Below are 24235 nucleotides of genomic sequence, written 5' to 3' on the forward strand. Positions count from 1 at the left end.
ATCATTATCCATCCAACTGAGCTAATCAATCCCTTGCACTCTACTGTGTGTCCATACCAGCTGAAATATGCAAAGTGACAAAGTCGCATTGATTGTTGGCTGCCAGTTACCACAATTCGGGTGAGGTCTAAGAACCAAAATAGGACAGTCTTTGGGTATCTCTGAGCATCAGATGGTTTCAGGTGATGAATGAAGTTGGATCCCATTGTCTTCACAGTCTAGAATCTTTTACAGAGGAGTACTAACCTATCAACATAGCTTCCAGCTGTAGATGGTGTCAGAAAAACTGCTCTCCTGAAACTTGCTCTATCATAAGTTAGCATCTTGCCACATAATGAGGGTTGACTTGTGTAAGTGCTGCACTGTCTCACATACAGAAGCAACAATTCACCATTTCATGTAGGAGTAGAACAGACTTTTTCAGGTGGTACATTGTGAGCTCTGAGATCACAACCAATCGATCAAACCAAAGCTGTGTTCTCCTGCCACGTCCAATCATGAATGGCGGTTAACTCACTGGAGGAGGAGGGTCCACAAACATCCCCGTCTCTAAGGATGAAGGAGCTGGCAGGCCAGAGATTTATAAAAATAAAGGCTATTGTGTTTCCATTCATATTCAACCAGAAGTGCCAACATTCATCCTTGCATACTCCTGTTGTGCTCAGTATCACAGATGGCAATTTTCAAATTCCCTCCATGTGGCAGCACCAAACAGTTTCCCAGCACTGACTCCGACAAAGGCTTTGGACGCTGACAACATTCCCATAGCATGAAGACTTATGCTCCAGAACTAGTTGCCCTCTTTAACCAAGCTATCCCTGCACAGAGACAATATTGGCACTGAACCAAGACAATGTGGAAAATTGCCAGGTATGTCCTGTCCACAAAGAGCCAAACGAATCCAATGCAGTCAATTACTGCCTATCAGTCTGTTTTTGATGATCATCAAATGCTGGGAGGAAAACTGGGGTTAGTGAAAATCAGGGAAAATTGTTTGGAGTCATAGTTAGCATAAGCGAGGATATTTATGGTTGTTGGAGATCAGTCATCTTAACCACGGGGTATCTGCAGGAGCTTCTCGGGATAATGTTTTAGGCCTAACTGTCCACAAACCCTTTTATTAAGGACCTTCCTTTAATTCTGAAAATTAAAAGTAGAGGTGTTCACTAATGATTGTACAGTGTTCAGCAACATTCAGAACTCCTCAAATACCGTCCAAACCTGCATGCTGCAAGAACTCAATTTCATTCAGACTTGGGCTGATAAGTGACTAGTGAAGTTGGTGCCACATAAATATCAGGCAATAATTGTCTCCAACAAGAGAGAATGTAACCAGTTCTCTTAGTGATTCAGACTCACTAAGAGTCAACATCCTGGGAGTTACTGTTGACCAGAATCTTGACCATATAAGTACTGTGGCTAAGAATTCGGGAGTGAGTAACTCTCCTCCCTTCTCTCCAGAACCTGTTGACCATCTAAAAGGTATAAGCCAATTGTTTTGTCAAATACTCCCCTCTTACCTGGAAGAGTGCAACTTCAGCAACAAGCAAGAAACTATCCAGACAAACCACATCCACTCTCTTAAAAATTCACTCGTTCACTAGTAGCGCACAGTGGCAGCAAGGTGTACCATCTGCAAGTTGAATTGCAGCAACTCTCCAAACCATCTTGACACCACTTCCCTGGACTCAACCACCTAGAATAACAAAAGCAGCAAATGCACAGAAGTGTCACCTGCACGTTATCCTCCAGGTCACGTACTATCCTGACTCAGGACTATATCCTTCACAATCACTAGGTCAACACACTAATTCCCTCCCTAATAGCTCAGTAGATGCACCACGTGGACTGCGATTCAAGGTTACACACCACTACCTTTTGAAGAGAAATTAGGTACATGCAACAAATCCTGGTCTTGCCAGCAGCAACTGCATTTTACAAATTAACGAAAAACATCTCAGTTAAATGCACTGTGTAGGCATATTTACCTCTGTCGCAGAGCACCAGAAATAGAGGAGATGAGTATTGAATTGGCCACTGTTGCCATTCAAGTGAAGACTCAGGCTACAACAGATTTCAGTCTTCCCCAGTGTTGCTGAGGACAACATAGAAGTGGCAGGTATTGTATTGCAAAGCTGACGAGAACCATGTAGGTAATGGAGCAGCTTTGGGGATGATCATTTTGCACTGATCACCCAGCTTCTGTCTTCTCCATAATCATGGCATCAGTAACTGATTCATTTAAATTTCTGCTCAGTGCTTACACCTCAAGATATTCATCGTGGGGTAATGCTGCTGCTGCTGTAAGCAAAAGGGAAATGTCCCAGATTTTTTTCATAATCAGAAACACAGTTACATAACACTTACTGGCCCACAGACAGGATCTGAACAACATGCAGACTTAAGCTGCCATGGACTGTAGCAGAGGAATTCTGAAAGGGGGAGCACACTATGGAGGTGTCAATGAACAGGCCAACCTTCAGATGGCTGGGAACAAATAGAATAGCAGGTAATGACGAGGTGACACAAGAGGAAAAACATTGCCACAGGTGTGAATGGCTTGTTTCCATACTACAACAGTCGAAGATTCTGCAACAATAAGCTGGTGACAGTAAATATTTCAAGGTTACAATTGGGACATTTTATATTTCACAGCCACAACTTGATTTGCTTGACTGGCTCTGAGTGTTATCATGACAGAACAGTGCTAAAAGTTTGTGTTCAGTGACTATTGTCACACTGCTATGATCTCTTGACTGTGGGTTGGGCTGGGATATTGCTAATGTGAGAGGTTAGACATTAATAAATGCTGCATTGTCACTGTATTTTAGGCTATTATTAAGCAACTGCGAATTGTTAAAATAGGTTATGCCTATAACCCCACCCAACACCCAGTAACATTTTGCTTAAAGTACTTAGCCATATTTATTGCTAATTATTACTCTGGCAGTCATTTTCTTTTGAATGAGTATTTATGCTAATTACCTTTAACCTTCTATTAATTTCCTCGTTATAATGAAGGAAAGCTCGAGGGCATTACAAAAGTAAAACTCTTGGCAGGATTTGCAGTGAAAACCCAACTTTACTCTCTGTTTCAACGTTGTATTTTTCATTCTCCCTGCATTAAATTTTCTTTTGCAATGTGGTTTAACTTTGGGGGACCATTTTTGTTTAATTATCTGTCAATTCTTTTGTTCTAGTGTCCTTAGTTTTGGGGATTCCAACCGTGAAGAGAAAAGTTAAGTCCTATCTTGCAGAAACACTTCACTCATTAATAGATAAGCTGTCTCCTGAAGAGAAACTAGATTGTGTTATCGTGGTGTTCGTAGGAGAGGTAAGAATATTGTGTGTTTGATTAATTGTTACATTTGGCCCTCTGTTTTAATGAAGTTTCTTATGTTTGTGAATGTTTCCATTTGTGTTTCTTCATGATAGATACCAGTGAAATGTTTTCCTCTCCATCTAAACCTTTGACACTATGGTAGTCCCAGTCTATGTTTGGAAAGTTAAAATCCCTTACCAAAACCACCCTATTATTCTTACTGATAACTTAGATCTCCTTACACATTTGTTTCTGAATTTTCTGCTGACAATTTGGGGGGGGGGGGGGGGGGCGGCGAGAGATGCAGTCTATCATACAATGCCAATACTTTCTTCTTTTTCAGTTTGACCTAAATGACTTCACTGATCATATTCCCAGGAATATTCTCCCTAAGTATGGCAGTAACATTTTCCCTTATCAAAACGCTACCCCCGCTTTGAGCCTCCCCCCCCCCCCCCGCCATTTGTATCCTATGGGAAGGATAAACCCCCTAATAGTCGGTGGGAAATTGAAAAACAAATTTGTAAGGACATCTCAGTTATCTGTAAGAATAATAGGATGGTTATGGTAGGGGATTTTAACTTTCCAAACATAGACTGGGACTGCCATAGTGTTAAGGGTTTAGATGGAGAGGAATTTGTTAAGCATGTATAAGAAAACTTTCTGATTCAGTATGTGGATGGACCTACTAGAGAAGGTGCAAAACTTGACTTACTCTTAGGGAATAAGGCAGGGCAGGTGACTGAGGTGTCAGTGGGGAGCACTTTGGGGCCAGCGACCATAATTCTATTAGACTTAAAATAGTGATGGAAAAGGAAAGTCCAGATCTAAAAGTTGAAGTTCTAAATTGGAAGGAGGCCAATTTTGACGATGTTAGGCAAGAACTATCAAAAGTTGTGGATGTTCGCAGGTAAAAGGGACAGCTGGAAAATGGGAAGCCTCTAAAAATGAGATAAGGTGAGTCCAGAGACAGTATATTCCTGTTAGGGGAAAGGCAAAGCTGGTAGGTGTCGGGAATGCTGGATGACTAGGGAAATTGAGGTTTTGGTCAAGAAAAAGAAGGAAGCATTTGTCAGGTATAGACAGCAGAGATTGAGTGAATACTTAGAAGAGTATAAAGGCAGTAGGAGTTTCCTTGAGAGGGAAATCAGGAGGGCAAAAAGGGGGCATGATTTAGCTTTGGCAAATAGGGTTAAGGAGAATTCAAAAGGATTTTAGAAATATATTAAGGACAAAAGGGTAACTAGGGAGAGAATAGAGCCCCTCAAAGATCAGCAAGGCAGCCTGTGTGTGGAACTGCAAGAGATGGAGGAGATACCAAACAATTATTTTGCATCAGTGTTTACTGTGGAGAAGGACATGGAAGATATAGGATGTGGGGAAATAGATGGCGACATATTGAAAAATGTCCATATTACAGAGGAGGAAATGCTGAATGTCTTAAAATGCATAAAGGTCAATCGATCCCCAGGACCTGATCAGGTGTACCCTAGAACTTTGTGGGAAGCTAGGGAAGTGATTGCTGGGCCCCTTGTTGAGAGATTTGTGTCATCAATAGTCATAGATGAGGTGCCGGAAGACTGGAGGTCGGTTAACATGCTGTCACTATTTAAGAAAGGTGGTAAGGACATGCTAGGGAACTATAGACCGGTGAGCCTGATGTCAGTGGTGGGCAAGTTGTTGTAGGGAATCCTGAGGGACAGGATGTACATGTATTTAGAACGACAATGACTGATTAGGGATAGTTAATGTGGCTTTTTGCATGGGAAATCATGTCTCACAAATTTGATTGAGTTTTTTGAAGAAGTAACAAAGAGGATTGATGGTGGCAAGCAGTAGACATGATCTATATGTACTTCAGTAAGGCATTCTACAAGATTCCTCATGGTAGACTCGTTAACAAAGTAAGATCATATGGAATATAGGGATAACTAACTGTTTGGAGTGAGAACTGGCTCTAAGGTAGAAGACAGAGGATGGCAGTAGAGTGTTGCCTTTTAGGTTGGAGGCTTGTGACCAGTGGTGTGCCACAAAGATCGCTGCTGGGTCCACTGCTTTTCGTCTTTTGTATAAATGATTTGGATGTGAACACAGGAGGTACAGTTAGTAAGTTTGCAGATGACACCAAAGTTGGTGGTGTAGTGGACATTAAAGTAGGTTACCTCAGAGTTTGACTGGACCTCAACCACGTGGGTCAATGGGCCAAGGAGTGGCAGATGGAGTTTAATTTAGATAAATGTGAGGTGCTGCATTTTGGAAAAGCAAATCAGGGCAGAACTTATAAACTTAATTGTAAGGTCCTGGGGAGTGTTGGTGAACAAAAAAACCTCTGACTGTAGGTTCATAGTTCCTTGAAAGTGGAGATGCAGGTAGAAAGGATAGTGACGAAAGTGTTTAGTATACTTTCCTTAATTGGTCAGAGCATTGAGTATGGGAATTGGGAGGTCATGTTGTGGCTGTACAGGAAATTGGTTAGGCCACTTTTGGAATATTGTGTGCAATTCTGGTCTCCCTCCTATCAGAAGGATGTTGTGAAATTTGAATGGGTTCAGAAAAGATTTACAAGGACATTGCTAGGGTTGAAGGGTTTGAGCTATAGGGAGAGGTTGAATAGGCTGGGGCTGTTTTCCCTGGAGCCTCGGAGGCTGAGGGGTGACCTCATAGAGGTTTATAAAATCATGAGGGGCTTGGATAGGGTAAATAGATAGACAAAGGTTTTTCCCTGGGGTGGGGGATCCAGAACTAGAGGGCATAGGTTTAGGGTGAGAGGGGAAACATTAAAAGGGACCTCAAGGGCAATGTTTTCATGCAGAGGGTAATGCGTGTGTGGAATGGGCTGCCAGAGGAAGTGGTGGAGGCTGGTACAATTACAACATTTAAAAGGCATCTGGTTGGGTGTATGAATAGGAAGGATTTAAGGGGACATATGCAATTGCTGGCAAATGAGACTAGATTAATTTAGGATATCATGTCAGCATGGACGAGTTGGACAGAAAAGTCTGTTTCCATGCTGTACATCTCTATGACTCTCAATAAAACCAGTTCTGTGTTTTTGTTGCCACTTTATGCAGTATCCATATCTATTCGTCAAATGTTCCTGACTTGTCCCGGCCATGTTTTAGAATTCTTAAATGAAATAAACATATATCCTATTTACTGAGAGTTGGCTATACATCCTGGGAGCCATGTCAACATTATCAAGGGGGCAGCACAGTGGCTCAGTGGTTAGCATTGCTGCCTCATACTGCCAGTGACTCAGGTTCGATTCTTCCCTCAACTGACTGTTTGTGTGGAGTTTCCACCTTCTCCCCCACATGTGCTCCAGTTTCATCCCACAGTCCAAAAGTGGGGGATTGGTCATGCTACATTGCCTATAATGTCCAGGGATGTGCAGGCTGGCTGTGTTAGCCATGAGGAAAATGCGGGGATAGGATGGGTCTGGGTGGGATGGTCTTTGGAGAGTTGGTGTGGATTTAGTTGGTCGAATGGCCTGCTTCCACACAGTAGGGATTCTAAGATGGTTTACATCAGTTGGTCTGTAAAGGAATGGGTTTTGTGCTTCATTATCTTTCAGACTGTTGGTTCTGAGTTGTCCCAGACATACAGGTAAGAAGAAAGAGAAATTTGGAAGAATTCAAATTCTACCATCTTAATATTTCCCCTCTTCTGCAAGTTCTGCAAATTTTTAACAGTTACCATCTAATTTGGCTGTTTAAAAAGATAATATATTTAATTAGGTAGTACTGAAAGTATTTTAAACATGTTTGAAGCCGTCCTCCTCTGTACTTTCTTCCAAGCTTCCTGAAATTATAGTGAAGCCCCACCAATGATGTTGGCTCCAATGTGGGTTATAATGACAACCGGTTTTGCTTCACCTTATCCCTCTGCATCCCTTCACGTCATCAGTTCATCAACTGAGCTCTCCTTGGTCAACCTGCTAGTTTTCATGCTCAGATTTGCATCTTATCCTGTCTACACATCAAAGAATGGAATTACATTCTAGTTTTAATGGTCTACACTTCCTCAGCTCTTCCTCCCAATTCCTGATACTGGAATCTTCTTGGTGCTGGAGAATTTCTTTGCTCCCGCCTCACTTTATTGAATTCCGTTTAAATTCTCTGGAGGAATCCTGCAATCTAGACTACTGCTCACACATACAAAGTCAATGCAATGCAAAAATGCCCAGGACATTGGTTAGGCCACTGTTGGAACATTGTGTGCAGTTCTGGCCTCCTTCCTATCAGAAAGATGTTGTGAAATTTGTAAATCTTTTCTGAACCCTTTCAAGGATGTTGCCAGAGTTGGAGGATTTGAGCTATGGGGAGAGTCTGAACAGGCTGGGGCTGTTTTCCCTGGAGCTGAGAGATGACCTTATAGAAGTTTACAAAATAATGAGGGGCATGGATAGGGTAAATAGACAAAGTCTTTTCCCTGGGTTCGGGGAGTCCAGAACTAGGGAGCATAGGTTTAGGGTGAGAGGGGAAGATTATAAAAGAGATCTACAGGGCAACTTTTTCACACAGAGGGTGGTACGTGTATGGAATGAGCTGCCAGAGGAAGTGATGGAGGCTGGTACATTTGCAACATTTAAGAGGCATTTGGATGTGTATATGAATAGGAGGGGTTTGGAGGGCTATAGGCCAGGTGCTGGCAGGTGGGTCTAGATTGAGTTGGGATATCTGGTCGGCATTGACCAGTTGGACCGAAGGGTCTGTGTCCACGCTGAGCATCTCTATGACTCTATGACTCCATGTCCTGCTTTGTATTTTACTAGAGGTTTAAAATGAAGCTGTACAGAATCTCTCACTATTTCCACACAATTCAACCTATTTATGGTTACTGCCCAAATCTGTTCGCTCGAAGCCTAACTTGGCACTAATTAAATCGACTGAGTGTTTCAAACAGTTCTAATTGCCCCTTAGCAACCAACTTAATTGAGAAATGTGCTATTTCTCCAGTTCAGCCTGCTAGTCTTGACTTTGAGATGACAGGACACTAGCCACGTTTCCTTTTCCATGTTATTCTCTCCCTATCCCTACGTACACTTTTTTTCATGTTCAAACTGCTCTGTTGCATAGCAGTACACATCATTTCCTGCTCAGCTCTTCCACCAGACCAATGGACTGAAGTTGATCCTCTCCCTGGAGATTTACTCTATCTCTGTTGTGACACTTAACCACCTGGAGGGGTTTGCAGCAGCTCTTACAGTACAGGAAATTTTAGGAAAGGCAGGGTTTGATAAATATAAGAGGTTTATTGATGGAATTACAAAGAGAGACTGAGAAAATGGGTGAGTAACAAGAAGCAAGGAAGGAACAGGAGAAACAGCTGGAAGCTGTGGAGATTGGTGACAATGCCAGGCTGAAGAAAAGATGAACAGTAAGACTCTGGCAGATCAAAGTCTACCGTTTGAAAAAGGATGACAATATACAGGAAACCAGTGGAGATAGCTCGTTGGCAAGAATGTTCAGAATGCTAATTGTAAAGGGAAAGAAGGCAGTTAGCATGAATGAGAAGCTTTTGGAATAGACAGCTGCAAAGTACAAGGCATGAGAACTGTAATTCTGTTCAGGAATTCAGATAGACTTCATGAACCATACGAATAAGGCCTCAAGCAGTTTATTAATGCTGTTTGAAACCAGCAATTTTTGCAGCTTTCAGACAGCTACTGAGGTATATTTCTGTGCTAAGATATATTTAAACCAGTTACTGGCCGCTGCTACATCTGCAACACAGGGAGATCTTTATATCAGACAGGAACGTGATTTCTGACATTAGTTTATAATGTGATAAAAAGAGAATTGTAGCAAGAATGAATTTTGCAGCTTGTTGCTGTCAATTACAATGGGATGGAAGTTTTCTACCATTGCATAAATTTTCCATAAAACACCTTCTTAAATTTAAAATGTCCTCGTTCTGATTCTTTACTGTAACATATCAAGCAATTGTATTTGAAGTGTACTTGCTGCCAGGCACTCCAAATGCCATTTGAGATTTGGTGCGCAAGTGTTATATTTTTATGATTGCTCTTTTCCTTTTAGATGAATGAAACAGTTTTAAAAATTATCTCAGTCCTGCATCTGGAAGAATACTACATTTTTGTAATGTGCAGTTTGTCATTCTTTGCTTCATATATATCTCAATTTATTTTGGAATTATGCAGTGATCAATACCTGGTTCACAACAAATATTCGGTTTCCTTTAAACAATAGACCAGTGTCAGTGTACCATGCTGGGGGTGTTTTCATTCTTGCACAGTTGTAGAAGTGGTTGTCTGAGGGGAACAAGTTACGTTCCTTCAGTATAGCGAGCTTGAAAATGAAACCCACAAGGCAGTGAAGAAAAGAAGCAACAGGTAGATCTTACAAATTTATAAGTTTCCATCACAATAGATTTTGCTTTTTGTTTGCCCCAACAGACTGATCTCGATCACGTTCATAGTGTCCTGGAAAGCCTGGAGAAAGAGTAAGTTAAATTAGATTTGAAGCAGTATCATAAAATTGCATTTCAGCTCATAATCAGTTATGCCTGAATATGCTACAGAGAGTGGCTAAATTATTTAACTGATGCATTTCTGAATATCTATCCCCTGTTTGCTCCAATGTTATGAAAACACTGTTTCTTCTGTTAATAAAAATGAACCCTGAAAGGTGTCAGTTGAACGTGCAGTGAATATCAAAGATAAAATTTATTTTGAAAATTGCTTTAATGTGCAATGTTTAAATTCAGTTGATTGTGTTTTCTGATACATGGTACTTTGTTATGGAAGAGAGGAAATCCTAAGCACAAATCATGTGGTAGATTTCATTTGAAATGACCAACAAAAAGGCTATGGCCTTGTTTAAATAACTTTGTCATAAAACTTGTCATATGTAACATGTTTGCTAAAATGATCATCTGGTGGTAGTAAGTTCAATTTGTTTATTTATAGCAGTAGTTAATCTAAAATGTTTACATTTTGTTTTCTTTTAACGTTGAGCACCAGCCAACATTTAAATCACAGTCAATGTGCCCCTGTTTGGGAACATAGAGATGAAGAAGATTTGGTTAAGGCAAATAAGTTTATCTTTAAATTTCTGTGACTCCTCTGTGTTGGGTGTATTGTTTCCAAATCAGCTTGAATTTGATTTATCTTTTTAGTCTGAAGCACTTCATTGGTGACCTTTAAGCGGCAATTGGATAGGTACATGGATAGGTGCTTAAGCTCGGACAAATGTTCGGCACAACATCGTGGGCCATAGGGCCTGTTCTGTGCTGTATTGTTCTATGTTGTATGTTCACTGAACTATAAAAAATCTTTGCACAAGTGTCTTAATTCTATAGAAACATTGTTTTGGTTTGTCGACAGATTTTCCATAGAAATCAATTCAGGATTAATAGAAGTCATATCACCTCCTATCACTTACTACCCAGACTTGACAAGCCTGAGGGAAACCTTTGGAGATTCAAAAGAACGTGTCAGGTAAGTCCTGCTATGAAATATGGGCAATATATTAGAATATTCTTGGTCTTCAGCATATTTACAGAGTCAGCTGAGCTAAGGAAACCATCCCCTTTATTTAAGAGAAATCTTATTGTAGCTTCATCTTGCAAGAAGGCTGCAAGAGAAAGCTAGACCTTGTGACCTTGCATCATTTTCTGTGATGTAAACTTCCCATTAACATAGTACGCAGCTAGAATTAACCCCTTGTACTATATCCTCATCTGTCAAAACATCGACGAGTCCCAAGTAGCCACAATGACATTGCCTTTGATTAATGTTTATCGAAATGGACCTGGAAGAAAATTTGGATAACAACAGCAGCAATGGGCAGCCAGCCTGATTGTGTGAGCTGATGGAACATTGCCAGGATCCTCCTAGCGCAGAATAGGCCCTTCAAGGGCGAAGTCTGGAAGATCCCTGGAGATAGGTCTCCCTGAAGGTCAACTGCTGGAAAACTATGAGGTCTTCTACCCTCAACCCTTCCCCTCTAACTGGAGCCATAGCCATTGGAAAGTCACAGATGCAGCCTGAGACTATCCCTTGGAGAGATTTCCCCTTCAAATAGCTGACCTAGCAGCTGAAACCAGTGCTGATTTTATTAAATCAAATATCTTGAAAGAGCGTGCCTAAGGATGGAGGTGCCCTAGCAGTCACCTGACCCCCCCCCCCCCCCCCCCCCACCGCTGTGGCAGTGCCCATCTCTACCACTACATCTGCCATCCTTCTGAGACCACGGGCCCATTGATTGGGCTCACAAACTGAGGGACCCATCTCAGTTGGATGGTGCACCTGGAGGTGACCTCTTTAATTGGACATCACTGGAAAGATCACTAGGCAGGCAGCCTGACATCCATTGCAGGGTCAGAACTTGGAAATGATTTCCAACTTCAATCAATATTCTTTCAATTGGCACATGATTTTCCCCAATGTCATCAAACTGCAAGTTCACACAGAAGTGCAAAAACTCACTTTAGCGCTCAAGTTTCATTTCAGATTCAATAATGAAGCATACACAAAAAATGCTATTGAGATATCTTTCCCACCATTCATGTTCCTCGCCTTGTGTAAATTGCAAATCATTCTCTTTAGGTGTAGTTGTAAAACATACAAGGTGGGGAAAAGTGTTTTAGCATGTAATCTCCATTTTGTGTTTGATATGAATAAATACCTGGTATTATTTTAATTAAAGGTATGAGGATTGTAACAGTTTTGCATCTTCTAAAATTACTTAACAATATTAACTAGATGTTATAAGTCTATTCAAAATTATCGAAATCACATTTGGTTGTTCTTAAATTACTCTCTCTCCTGTCTGGATACAGAATTAGCTGGCCCATAGAAGACAAAGGGCAGTAGTAGATGGAAAGAATTTAGCCTGGAGCTCGGTGATCAATGGTGTTCTGCAGGGATTGGTTCTGGGATCTCTGTTCTTTGTGATTGTTATAAATGACTTGGATGAGGAAATGGAAGGGTGGGATAGTAAGTTTGCCAATGACATGAAGGTTGGTGGAGTGGTGGATAGTGTGGATGGCTGTTGCAGGTTGCAACCGGAATACAGGATACAGAACTGAGCTGAGAAGTGGCAGATGGAATTCAACCTGGAAAAGTGTGAAGTGATTCATTTTGGAAAGTGGAATTTGAATGCAGAATACAGGGTTAAAGGCAGGATTCTTGGCAGTGTGGAGCAACAGAGGTACCTTGGGTTCCATACTCCATAGATCTCTCAAAGTTACCATCCAAGTTGACAGTTGTTAAGAAGGCGAATGATGTGTTGGCTTTCATTAGCAGGGAGATTGAGTTTAAGAGCTACCAAGTTATGCTGCAGCTCTATAGAGTCCTGGTTAGATCACACTTGGAATATTGTGCTCAGTTCTGGAGGCCTCTTTATAGGAAGGATGTGAAAACTTTAGAGAGGGCACAGAGGAGATTTACCAAGATGCTGCCTGGAATGGAAGGCATGTCTTATGAAGAAAGGTTGAGGGAGCTAGGGCTTTTCTCACTGGAGTGAAGAAGGATGAGAGGTGACTTGATAGAGGTGTACAAGATGATGAGAGACATAGATACAGTGGATAGCCAGAAACTTTTTCCCAGGGTGGAAATGGCTATCACATTGGGGGCATAATTTTAATGTGATTGGAAGAAGGTTTAGGAGAGATGTCAAAGATAAGTTCTTTACGCAGAGAATGGTGGGTGCGTGGAATGCACTGCCAGCGGTGGTAGTAGAGTAAGGTACATTAGGGACATTTAAGTGACTCTTGGATAGGCACATGGAAGATAGTACAATGAAGTGTATGTAGGGTTGTTTGGTCTTAGAGTAGGATGAAGGGTCTGCACAACATCAAGGGCCAAAGGGCCTGTACTAAGCTGTACTGTTCTATGTTCTATGTTTGAACAGATATGGAATTTGCCATTACATTTTAGACAGTCGCTCTTAAAATATCAGGGTTTATTGCATGACTTTGGTTAAAACAGAAAGATTACTTTGATTTCCTGTTGAACTTTGTTTCAAGTTCAATACCAAAAGCATAGGAGTTTATGTGCATGGTACAAGTTTGCAGTTTAGAATCACATCTAGAATTAAAACATCAGCTTGATGATAAAAACTGGATATTTGAATTCTTTTATTATGTTGGAATGGCTAAGGCTCCAACGGTTGGGAGTCGAGTTGAGCTCAATGTGATAACTGGGTTGGATTTCTTCCAGGGCAAATTGTTTGGTTAACTTGGGGCACAGGCTTTCTGTCAGGTCATCTAAGCTCCTGGCAACACTGTTAAGTTAGCTAGGTTTTTCACAAGGAAAAGGTGAACTTCAATTACCTTAACTTGGCTTCATGCAGAAAACAGAAAAAGCTAACAGCCAGAAGGCATCCATTCCTCTTAGATTATAAAAGCAAGCTGCCAGGATTATAAAAGCAAGCTTGAAGCAGCAGCAGAGGCACCACTGTGGAAGTGTCCAGTTATGTACGAAAATGTTGGATAATGAATTTTGTTCTTTAAGAAAAAGACCATTGACATAGCTGCATTTCTTTTGTAAATTCAGATAGGTTGAGTCTTAAGAATTATCTCAAGTTCTTTGTCTTTTTTTTAAAGCAACTGGTATGGCACATATCCAGGGTAGGTGGAACTTGATGACAATTTCTAATCAAACTGTTCAGTAATGTTGTGACACATTTCTGGAATAAATGGAACTTGACCCCTAGCTCAGAGGTAGGAACACTGCCACTGCACTACACGAGCTCTGCTTTAGTCATTTATGTGCTAAAATTAAAGCTTTCAGTAAGGTTTTGATCTAATTAAATTATATATATTAAATTGTTAGAGTACCAGGTCTAATTAGCTTAGATAATAGACTTAGCAACCCACACAGTTGAGTTGAGTTTTAGCAACAGTGTAGCTGCCAAATAGAGGGTTCTTGTGGTAGTGTCCCTACCTCTGAACCAGGGGGCCTGGCACCAAGTCACACCTGCTCCAGACGTGTGCAGTAACATCTCTGAAGTTTTTGATTAATAATATCTATATGCCAAATAGAAGGGTGGTGCAGCACAGATGCAATGTCCCTACTTCTGGACCAGGAGACCCAGGTTCCACCTGCTCCGAGGCGAGTGATCGCAACTTCAAACAGACTGATTAGTAAAGAAAATATACCCAAACAGATGATGCTGCCAAGGAATACCCTTGTGGACCAGCTCTTCTAACATTTTGGTCAGTGTCATGAGAAGCATGTCTTTGATAGAACAACGCTGGAAATGTGTTGCTGGAAAAGCGCAGCAGGTCAGGCAGCATCCAGGGAACAGGAGAATCGACGTTTCGGGCATAAGCCCTTCTTCAGGAATGGGGAAAGTTTGTCCAGCAGGCTAAGATAAAAGGTAGGGAGGAGGGACTAGGGGGAGGGGCGTCGGAAATGTGATAGGTGGAAAGAGGTCAAGGTGAGGGTGATAGGAGAGGTCGGGAAGAAGATTGCAGGTTAGGAAGGCGGTGCTGAATTCGATGGATTTGACTGAGACAGGGTGGGGGGAGGGGAGATGAGGAAACTGGTGAAATCCGAGTTCATCCCTTGTGGTTGGAGGGTTCCTAGGCGGAAGATGAGGCGTTCTTCCTCCAACCGTCGTTTTGTTGTGGTCTGACGATGGCGGAGTCCAAAGACCTTGGTGGAGTGGGAGGGGGAATTGAAATGTTGAGCTACAGGGTGGTTGGGTTGGTTGGTCCGGGTGTCCCAGAGGTGTTCTCTGAAACGCTCCGCAAGTAGCCGGCCTGTCTCCCCAATATAGAGGAGGCCACATCGGGTGCAGAGGATGCAATAGATGATGTGTGTGGAGGTGCAGGTGAATCTGTGGCGGATATGGAAGTTTCCTTTGCGGCCTTGGAGGGAGGTGAGGGGGGAGGTGTGGGCGCAAGTCTTGCACCTCCTGCGGTTGCAGGGGAAGGTGCCGGGAGTGGAGGTTGGGTTGGTGGGGGGTGTGGATCTGACGATGGAGTCACGGAGGGAGTGGTCTTTACGGAATGCTGATAGGGGAGGGGAGGGAAATATATCCTTGGTGGTGGGGTCCGTTTGGAGGTAGCGCAAATGACGGCGGATGATGCGCTGTACATGGAGCTTGGTCGGGTGGTAGGTGAGGACCAGTGGGTTTCTGTCCTGGTGGCGGTTGGAGGGGCGGGGCTCAAGGGCGGAGGAGCGGGAAGTGGAAGAGATGCGGTGGAGGGCATCGTCGACCACGTCGGGGGGGAAATTGCGGTCCTTGAAGAAGGCCGCAGTTTGATAGAACAACCTCTAGCCACCACACTCTTATATTTTCAATGTGAAAATGAGACGGTTGCTATAATTGGATCTGTGGCTTCATTTAAATATCTCAACGGGGTGAATGCTGAGATCTCACTGCAATAGTATCTCCAGCTTACCAGTGCCTGGCTGGTAAGGGTGGCAATTAATGTTGAGACCCAGATCCAGCAGAATGCTCGATGGCTACCAGATGTACTCTGCTCCAGCTACAGGTGCTCAGCAACAAGGGCAAGGCAAGGGCGATGATGAGGGACTTTCACATCATTCTTATGCCCTTTCCACTCTAGGAGATAGGACAGTGCCAGAAGGCAGCCAGAAGGGGGAGGAACAATAACTGAACACCCCCAGAAGCTTCTTCTGCAGGCACTCTTCTGCAGGTGCCCTTACCCTTGTCTGTGATCCCAAAGCATGGAGCAGTTCAAACCGATAAAGATGGACCTATATCTGGACAGGAGACATCCAGCAGGGTCTCTGCCCTCTAGGCTGTAAGACACCAGGATATGATTACACAAGTCTTCCAGGTCGACAGGGTCCAATCACAGAGAAGGCTCCCTCCATCCTGGGCCTGTGCCTGGACTCAGTGGCAGGCAAAGGCTGAAGGAAACTTACACAAGTGCCACATTGTTGCAAATTAGCTATTCACTTTGTCCATATATTCTCACTTCCACTGTCACATTGTTGGCAGTCACGTTCTTTTTGCTACAGGTTTAGCCACACCCATGTGTGAGCTGAGAAGCGTTGTCTTAACCACCAAGCATTACTCATCTCTCTCAACTTTGGCAGCCTCAGGACTGTCGGGGATCCATAAATCTTAATGTTGAGTACTGTAGCCGAAGCATTGTACATTAATGTGAAGGACATTGATGCCAAAGGCAAGATCCAGGGAATATGTCAGGGCCTGCACACATTCTTAACATTTACACCTGCCTTAGGGATGACATTACAGAATCACTGATGATCCCAAAAGGGTAATATTGATCCTCTGTATGAACCTTTCAAGGAAGTACAGTGACAACCAAGGTTGTGAGCTGTTCAGCAAGAAGCTCACCTCTCCACATCCCTCTCAGCATTGCAGTCTGAAAAAAAAAGCTGCACAAAGCTGCCTCTGTCCGGTTAAAAGCTGTCACAGTAAATGTTAAAGCATATCAAGACAATGCTTCAGTCTCTGTTCAGTGAAGCATTGTAGGGCAACAGGTGAAGGAAGATTCAAAGGGAGCTTTTTTGGGATTTATGTCAAGCTGGTTGTCATGCAGTACTGGACAACGCCCAACTCATGTCATTTCTTTGAGTGTTTTCAGGCTTTCACAGCGCTAGCACCATGCCACCATGCACCCTGCTGTGTCTCACGACTGCCTCTTTCTTAATGGTGATGTAGGCCAGGGTATGTGTGTGGTCACTTTATATCTGTTTATATGGTTCATAACATTGACACATTAACATGGATAATATAGCCCTTCATCTGCAACACAAAAAGTGAAGAACAGCAAATTAATAAAGTCAGGCATTTTCTTTACACCAAGCAGGGGGTTGCCTGCCCGATGAGCAACTTGGAAACTCAAATGCTCAAGCCATGTCAGAACCCAGTTCCATCACCCTGCAAAGTGGGTGACAATCAGGATGTCTCTGGTCTCTGCGCAATGTTGCTCTCTTTGGTCATATTGCCCACTTTGTGAGGGCCTGCTGTGGTGTGGGGAGAGGGGAGACCATCAGCTAAATCCTGGTGAGCTTCCACCAGGTTCCCATCTCAACCCATTGCCTCCTGGGCCTTGGCATGAAAATGTACTTCTTGTCAACAGTGCCCCATTATTGACCCATTGTCTTCCTGGCTACGTAGATATAATGACAGCCACCATGAACTCAACATTGGCCTCAGCCTATTCATTGGCTACTACAAGTAATATACCACCATAGGCTCTGATGAAGGGTCATCTAGACTTGAAACATTAGCTTGCTCTCTCTCTCCATGAATGCTGCTTGAACCACTGTGACCTCCAAAATTCTTAGTTTTCAGTACAGATTTCAGCTTCTGCAGTAATTTGCTCCTACATTGTGCGACCATAGGTTGCCTCCTGGTTTCAGCCATGGCAATGTGACTTCCACATAAGCAGAAAGGGCCACTGAATATGATAATGGTATAGTCTAATAAGATAATTACAGTGAATTCATAAGTTATTAACAATTAATAACCAAGGTTTAATGATGCTGGTCCTTTTTTTTGAGGTATTTTAGGTGTTGGACATGATTTCCTTGAATTCCAGGATCAGCGATTACTCTTTTATATGCAATTACACATTGTTTTGGAACTTTGGGGGACAAAAGATCAAAACAGCAGCACTTTAAAAAGGAGGAAGACAGACAAAGGTAGTGATCACATGGTCAGAGAAAGAAACCTATACTGCTGTCCGACACAGCAGGGAATCTGCACAGTTATTGCCTTTGCTTTTGAGTTCAAGTATTGCTGGGTATCGGAGTGTTTGAAAGAAAAATGTTCAAACAGCAAAATTCACAGCTGACCATGGAGGAACCTGTATAGGAGAGCTCACAGCACAGGAACAGATAAGTGCATAGTTTTTAAGTGTAGTCTTGCTGCGAATCTACAATAGTGAGTAGAGTGGGTTCTTTCTTGATTATGTGTTTTATTGAGATCTGCCTCTTGATTAAACTTTAAAAATATAAACCACAACCATTAAGTTAGCCTGGAGCAGTGTTTTTTTTTAGTGTCGAGAATGTGGTGCTGGAAAGGCAGAGCAGATCAGGCAGCATCCAGGAGCAGGAGAATCAACATTTTGGGCATAAGCCCTTCATCAGGAATGAGGCTTGTGGGCTGGGGGTGCTGAGAGATGAATAGGACAAGGGGTGGGATTGGGGGCAAGGTAGGTGAGAATGCAACAGGTAGATGAAGGTGAGGGCAAAGGCGATAGGTCAAAGAGGAGGGTGGATGGGAAAGGTGATGGACAGGTCGGGAGGACGGTGCCGAGTTTCAGGCTTGGGACTGGGATAATGTGGGGGGAGGGAAAATGAGGAAACTGAGGGTGAAATTAACATTGATCCCGTGTGGTTGCAGGGTCCTAAGGTGGAATATGAGGTATTCTTCCTCCAGGCATCGGGTGGTAAGGGTTTAGCGATGGAGGAGGCCCAAGACCTGCATGTCCTTGTTGGAGTGGGAGGGGAAGCTAAAGTGTTTGGCCACGGGGCGGTGAAGTTGGTTTGTGGGGGTGTCCCAGAGATGTTGCCTGAAACGATCCGCAAGTAGGCGTCCTGTCTCCCCAATGTAGAGGAGACCGCAACGGGTGTAACGGATACAGTAGATGATATTGATGGAGGTACAGGTAAATTTCTGTTGAATGTGGATGGAGATGAGGGGAGTGATATGGGCACAGGTTTTGCACTTGCTGCAATGGCTGGGGAAGGTGGAGTGAAAGGGGTTTGGGCTGGTGGGGGCGCATAGATCTGACAAGGGAGTCACGGAGGCAATGGTCTCTCCGAACACTGATAGAGGTGGGCAGGGAAAAATATCTCTGGTAGTGGGGTCTGTTTGGAGGTGGTGAAATTGGTGGAGGATGGTGCGATGTATAAGGAGGTTGGTGGGGTAGAAGGTGAGGATCGGGGGGTGGGGGGGGGTTATGCCCTTGTTGCATTGGGACGGGTGGGGTTTAAGGGCAGTGGTGCAGGAAATGGAGGGCATGGTCGAGCATGTGGGAAGGGAAATTGCGATCTTGGATGAAGGAAACCATCTGCGATTTTCTAAGGTGGAATTGCTCATCCTGGAAACAGATGTGGCGGAAGCGGAGGAATTGGGAATAAGGAATGACATTTTTACAGGAGGTAGGGTGGGATGAGGTGTACTCTCGGTAGCTGTGAGAGTCGGTGGGCTAGTAGTAGATGTCTGTGGTTAGTCAGTTACTGGAGATGGAGATGGAGAGGTCCAGGAAGACAGGGGAGGTGTTCGAGATGATCCAGGTGAATTTGAGGTTGGAGTGAAAGGTGTTAGTGAAGTTGATGAACTGTTCAACCTCCTCATGGGAGCACGAGCTAAAGCTGATACAGTCAACGACATAGCAGAGAAACAGGTCGGGGGTGATGCCAGTGTAAACCCATTGTCTCAGCATGCTCCTGTCCCACTGAACTCAACTCTGCAAACTTTGACACCATCCAGTCCCCCTTAGTCTAGGACTCCCCACCTACATTCGGGACATTACCCACTGCCTTCACCTCTTGCAAGATTTTCATATTCCCGGCCCCCGATGCCTCATCTTCACCATGGACATCCAGTTCCTGTACGCATCCATCCGTCGTGACGAAGGCCTGCAAGACCTCCGTTTCTTCTTCTCACAAGAAAATTTTCTCAGTATGTGGATGTACTTAGTAGAGAAGCTGCAAAACATAACTTATTCATAGGAAATAAAACCAGGCAGGTAACTGAGATGTCAGTGTGGGAGCACTTTGGGGCCGGCAACCATAATTCTATTAGTTTAAAAATAGTGATGGAAAAGGATAGACCGGATCTAAAAGTTGAAGTTCTAAATTGGAGGAAGGCAAATTTTGACGGTATTAGGCAAGAACTTTCAAAAGTTGACCGGGTCAGATGTTCACAGGTAAAGAGATGTCTGAAAAATGGGAAGCCTTCAGGAATGAGGTAATGAGAATCCGGAAAAAGTATATTCCCGTTAGGGTGAAAGGAAAGGCTGGAAGGTGTAGGGAATGCTGGATGACTAAAGAAATTGAGGTTTTGGTTAAGAAAAAGAAGGAATCATATGTTATGTATAGACAGGAGAGATCAAATGAATTCTGAGAAAAATATAAAGGCAAAGGAGTTTCTTTGAGAGGGAAATCAGGAGGGCAAAAAGGGGACAGGAGATAGCTTTGGCAAATAGGGTTAAGGAGAACCCAAAGGAAATTCATAAATACATTGACAAAAGGGTAACGAGGGAGAGAATAGGGCCTATCAAGACAGCCTATGTGTGGAACTGCAGGAGCTATGGAGATACTAAACCATTACTTTGCATCAGTGTTTACTGTGAAGAAATACATGGAAGGTACAGAATGAGGGGAAATAGATGGTGACATCTTGAAAAATGTCCACATTACAGAGGAGGTGGTGTTGGATGTCTTCAAATGCATAAAAGTTGATCAATCCCCAGGCCCTGATCAGGTGTACCTTAAAATTCTGAGAAGCTAGAGAAGTGATTGCTGGGTCTCTTGCTGAGACATTTGTATCATTGATAGTCACAGATGAGGTGCCGGAAGACTGGAGGTTGGCTAACATGCTGACACTATTTTAAGAAAGGTGGTAAGGAAAAGCTAGGAAACTATAAAACGGTGAGCCTGACATTGGTGGTGGGCAAATTTTTGGAGGGAATCCTGAGGGACAGGATTTTATATGTATTTGGAAAGGTAAGGACTGATTAGAGATAGTCAGCATGGCTTTGCGAGTGGGAAATCATGTCTCTTAAACTTGGTTGAGTTTTTTGAAGAAGTAACAAAGAGGATTGATTAGGGCAGAGTGGTAGACATGATGTATATGAACTTCAGTAAGGTGTTCGACAAGGTTCCCCATGGGAGACTGGTTAGCAAGGTTAGATCACATTGAATACAGGGAGAACTAGCCATTTGGATGTAGAACTAGCTTGAAGGTAGAAGACAGAGGGTGGAGGTAGAGGGTTGTTTTTCAGACTGGAGACCTGTGACCAGTGGAGTACCACAAGGATCAGTGCTGGGTCATTTATATGAATGATGAAAAAGATTTGGATTTAAACATAGGAGGTATAGTTAGAAAGTTTGCAGATGACACCAACATTTGAGGTGTAGTGGACAGTGAAGAAGATTACCTCAGAATACAACAAGATCTTCATCAGATGGGCCAATGGGCTGAGAGTAGCAGATGGAATTTAACTTAGATAAACGTGCGATGCTGCATATTGGAAATGCAAATCAGGGCAGGACTTATACACTTAATGGTAAGGTCCTAGGGAGTGTTGCTGAACAAAGAGACCTTGGAGCGCAGGTTCATAGTTCCTTGAAAGTGGAGTTGCAGGTAAATAGGATTGTGAAGAAGGCGTTTGGTATGCTTTCCTTTATTGGTTAGAGCATTGAGTATGAGAGTTCAGAGATTGGTTTGACCACTTTTGGAATATCGTAGTTCTGGTTTATAAGAAGATGAAATCCATGGATAGAGGGTCACATAGACAAGGTCTTTTCCCTGGGGTGGGTGAGTCCCCAGGGCATAGAGGGCATAGGTTTAGGGTGGGAGGGAAAAAATTTAAAAGGGACCTAAAGGGCAACTTCTTCATGCAGAGGGTGTTGCATGTATGGAATGAGTTGCCAGAGGAAGTGGTGGAGGGATGGTACAATTACAACATTTAAAATGCGTATATCAATTAGAAGGGTTTAGAGGGATCTAGGCCAAGTGTTGGCAAATGCGACTAGATTAGGCTAGGATATCTGGTCGACATGAACAAGTTGACTCGAAGGGTCTGTTTCCATGCTGTACATCTCTGACTCTGAGCTATTTGGGGTGTATGGTTTAGATTATTATAAGCTAACATTCACTACCATCTTTTGTGAAGGAAAGTGGATAGAAATCAAAGACTCCTTTTCGCTTGTTTTAGTACAGTATCCAGAAAATTGACTTGTTGAATATAAATAATGGCTGCTGTGCCATTTTTTATTTAGTTAATCATATCAAGTCCATGTCCTAATTGCATTTGGGTCTATGACCAAAGTTTATACTGACTGAGCTAGTTATCGTGAAGACTGAATCTTTGAACATGGCAAAGCTAAATCATATATTCATAATCAAGTGGACGAAACCTTTTTCCTTTCAACCTGTTCTTCAAATTATTTGAAAGAATAAAGAAATTCTGAAGCTGAGTACTTTTGAATGTGAAGTACTTACACTCATGTTTCTATTTGCTGATTTTTCATTTACTCGTTACACTTGAAAAGATTTCCCTTTGGACTTCTTTTGTAGAATCGCTTAAGACTCAGCTTTATTTGAGAAGCTTTTTTGCCAACATGGGTCATGTGCATATCAGTGAATGTGAAGTATAATGGTTAGGCTCAATTTCTTTGAAGTAAGGTTCTACATGAAAAGAGGCCTTATACATTGCTTACTCAATAATATGACACTCTGAATGTACCAACCTTGAGAAGTCAACCTGTCAAATGTTAACTGTCGATCAGCGCTAATAGGTGTATTCTCCATGACAACAATTCTATCAGTCAGAGTACACTTATGGCCCAATGAAAACTGACCTCTAATGCAGTGTCACTGTTGGTTGACCCCTTCAGTTGGCATTCTTGCTAAATGACCTTTTGAATGCAAGATGAAAAGCCTCTGCAAAATGTCTCTTTTTGGAGCAATACCTGAATTCTGTTTTCTTTTTAATTGATTTCAGAATATTTTGTCTGTTTGCAAATGCTTTGAAGGTTCCTTTAACAAAGATTTACGTATGGCTCTTGACTAAAACCAGATAAAATAAACTGCTGTCCTTGCTAATAATCAGTCCTTTAGAGTTGTTGAGGTTGATGGGATTACTTGTCTACTTGATGTCAGTGTTGAGTTCTTTAAAGAAGGCTTTCGACCATGATTTTCCATATACAGCAAGAAAATTACTGCAACAAAAGCTCATCTACATCTTCATTCTAACTGATTACTTTTTGTGTCATGATGACTAATTACCTTTTATCCATTTACAAACACTTCTATGTTATTTTTCAGATGGCGGACAAAACAGAACTTGGATTATTGCTTCCTTATGATGTATGCCCAGAAAAAGGGGATTTATTATGTTCAGGTATTTATCTGTCTGCTTGATGTGTTTTTAAGAAATGTTAAATGCCACTTTATATTTCTTCTTCTGTATTTAAACGATTTTGAATATCCCACCCCCCCACCCCCAGTTTTTACCCAGCCAGTTCTGAGCTAGTGGGTATAAACTGGATGGGTTTTGGGTTGTGGTTTTTTCTGCTATCGTGGATGGAGTGACACATTGGAATAATGCACAGCAATTTGGTACAACTGTGGCCTGTAAGGCACGCTAGTGCACTTAGGAGTCAACCAACAGTGGGTCTGAAGTCACATATAGGCTAGACTTGGTAAAGATGACATATTTCCTTCCTTAAAGGAAATTGAATTTCAATTCTAACAGCTGCCATGGTGAGATTTAAACTCGTGTCTTCAAAGCATTAACATGAGCATCTGGCTTTCTTGACTAAATACAGATAAATGGGATTCATGTAGTTTACTGTTTGTTCATTGGCATAAACACGGTGGGCTGAAAGGCCTGTTTTTATGCTGTATGGCTCTCTCTACCAGTAATTGTGCCACCATTCCACTGCCTCCCCTGCAACGACAGAAATACAACTCCAATATCCCCCTTCCTTTACATCCCCACTCCATCCACTTTACCAAAAGATGTTCCCATCTTTAGGCTGTTGAGCAGATGCTTGAGTAACTCCCCACTGGGAGCCCTAAGAAACATATTGTTCATTCTGCGACAGTTGGTTTTGGTGCAATATGATTGAAATCTGGCATCTGGCCAACTTCTGAGAATTTGTGCAGAATAGGGTTTGTAGAGTAAGGAGATTTGTATCGTTACCGTGGGTATAGGCGCGGAGCATGTGCAAATGGAGCTATGTCATAGTGATATCAG

At 42.7% G+C, this 24235-nt stretch overlaps 1 protein-coding gene across 1 annotated transcript in view; it reads left to right on the forward strand.

Annotated features, from left to right (window-relative positions):
* The window catches only part of mgat4a (alpha-1,3-mannosyl-glycoprotein 4-beta-N-acetylglucosaminyltransferase A), a 281788-nt gene that overhangs the window by 167931 nt on the left and 89622 nt on the right, over positions 1 to 24235 (forward strand). Inside the window, exons 4-7 of the mRNA XM_043692233.2 lie at positions 3201 to 3334; positions 9741 to 9787; positions 10671 to 10784; positions 23302 to 23377. Coding sequence (XP_043548168.2) covers positions 3201 to 3334; positions 9741 to 9787; positions 10671 to 10784; positions 23302 to 23377 — 371 coding nt within the window. The remainder of the gene's footprint in view (positions 1 to 3200; positions 3335 to 9740; positions 9788 to 10670; positions 10785 to 23301; positions 23378 to 24235) is intronic.

The sequence above is a fragment of the Chiloscyllium plagiosum genome, unplaced genomic scaffold, assembly GCF_037043375.1.
Source record: "Chiloscyllium plagiosum isolate Xiang-an unplaced genomic scaffold, Cpla_swu_hap1 HiC_scaffold_6, whole genome shotgun sequence".
Taxonomy (NCBI): Eukaryota; Metazoa; Chordata; class Chondrichthyes; order Orectolobiformes; family Hemiscylliidae; genus Chiloscyllium; species Chiloscyllium plagiosum.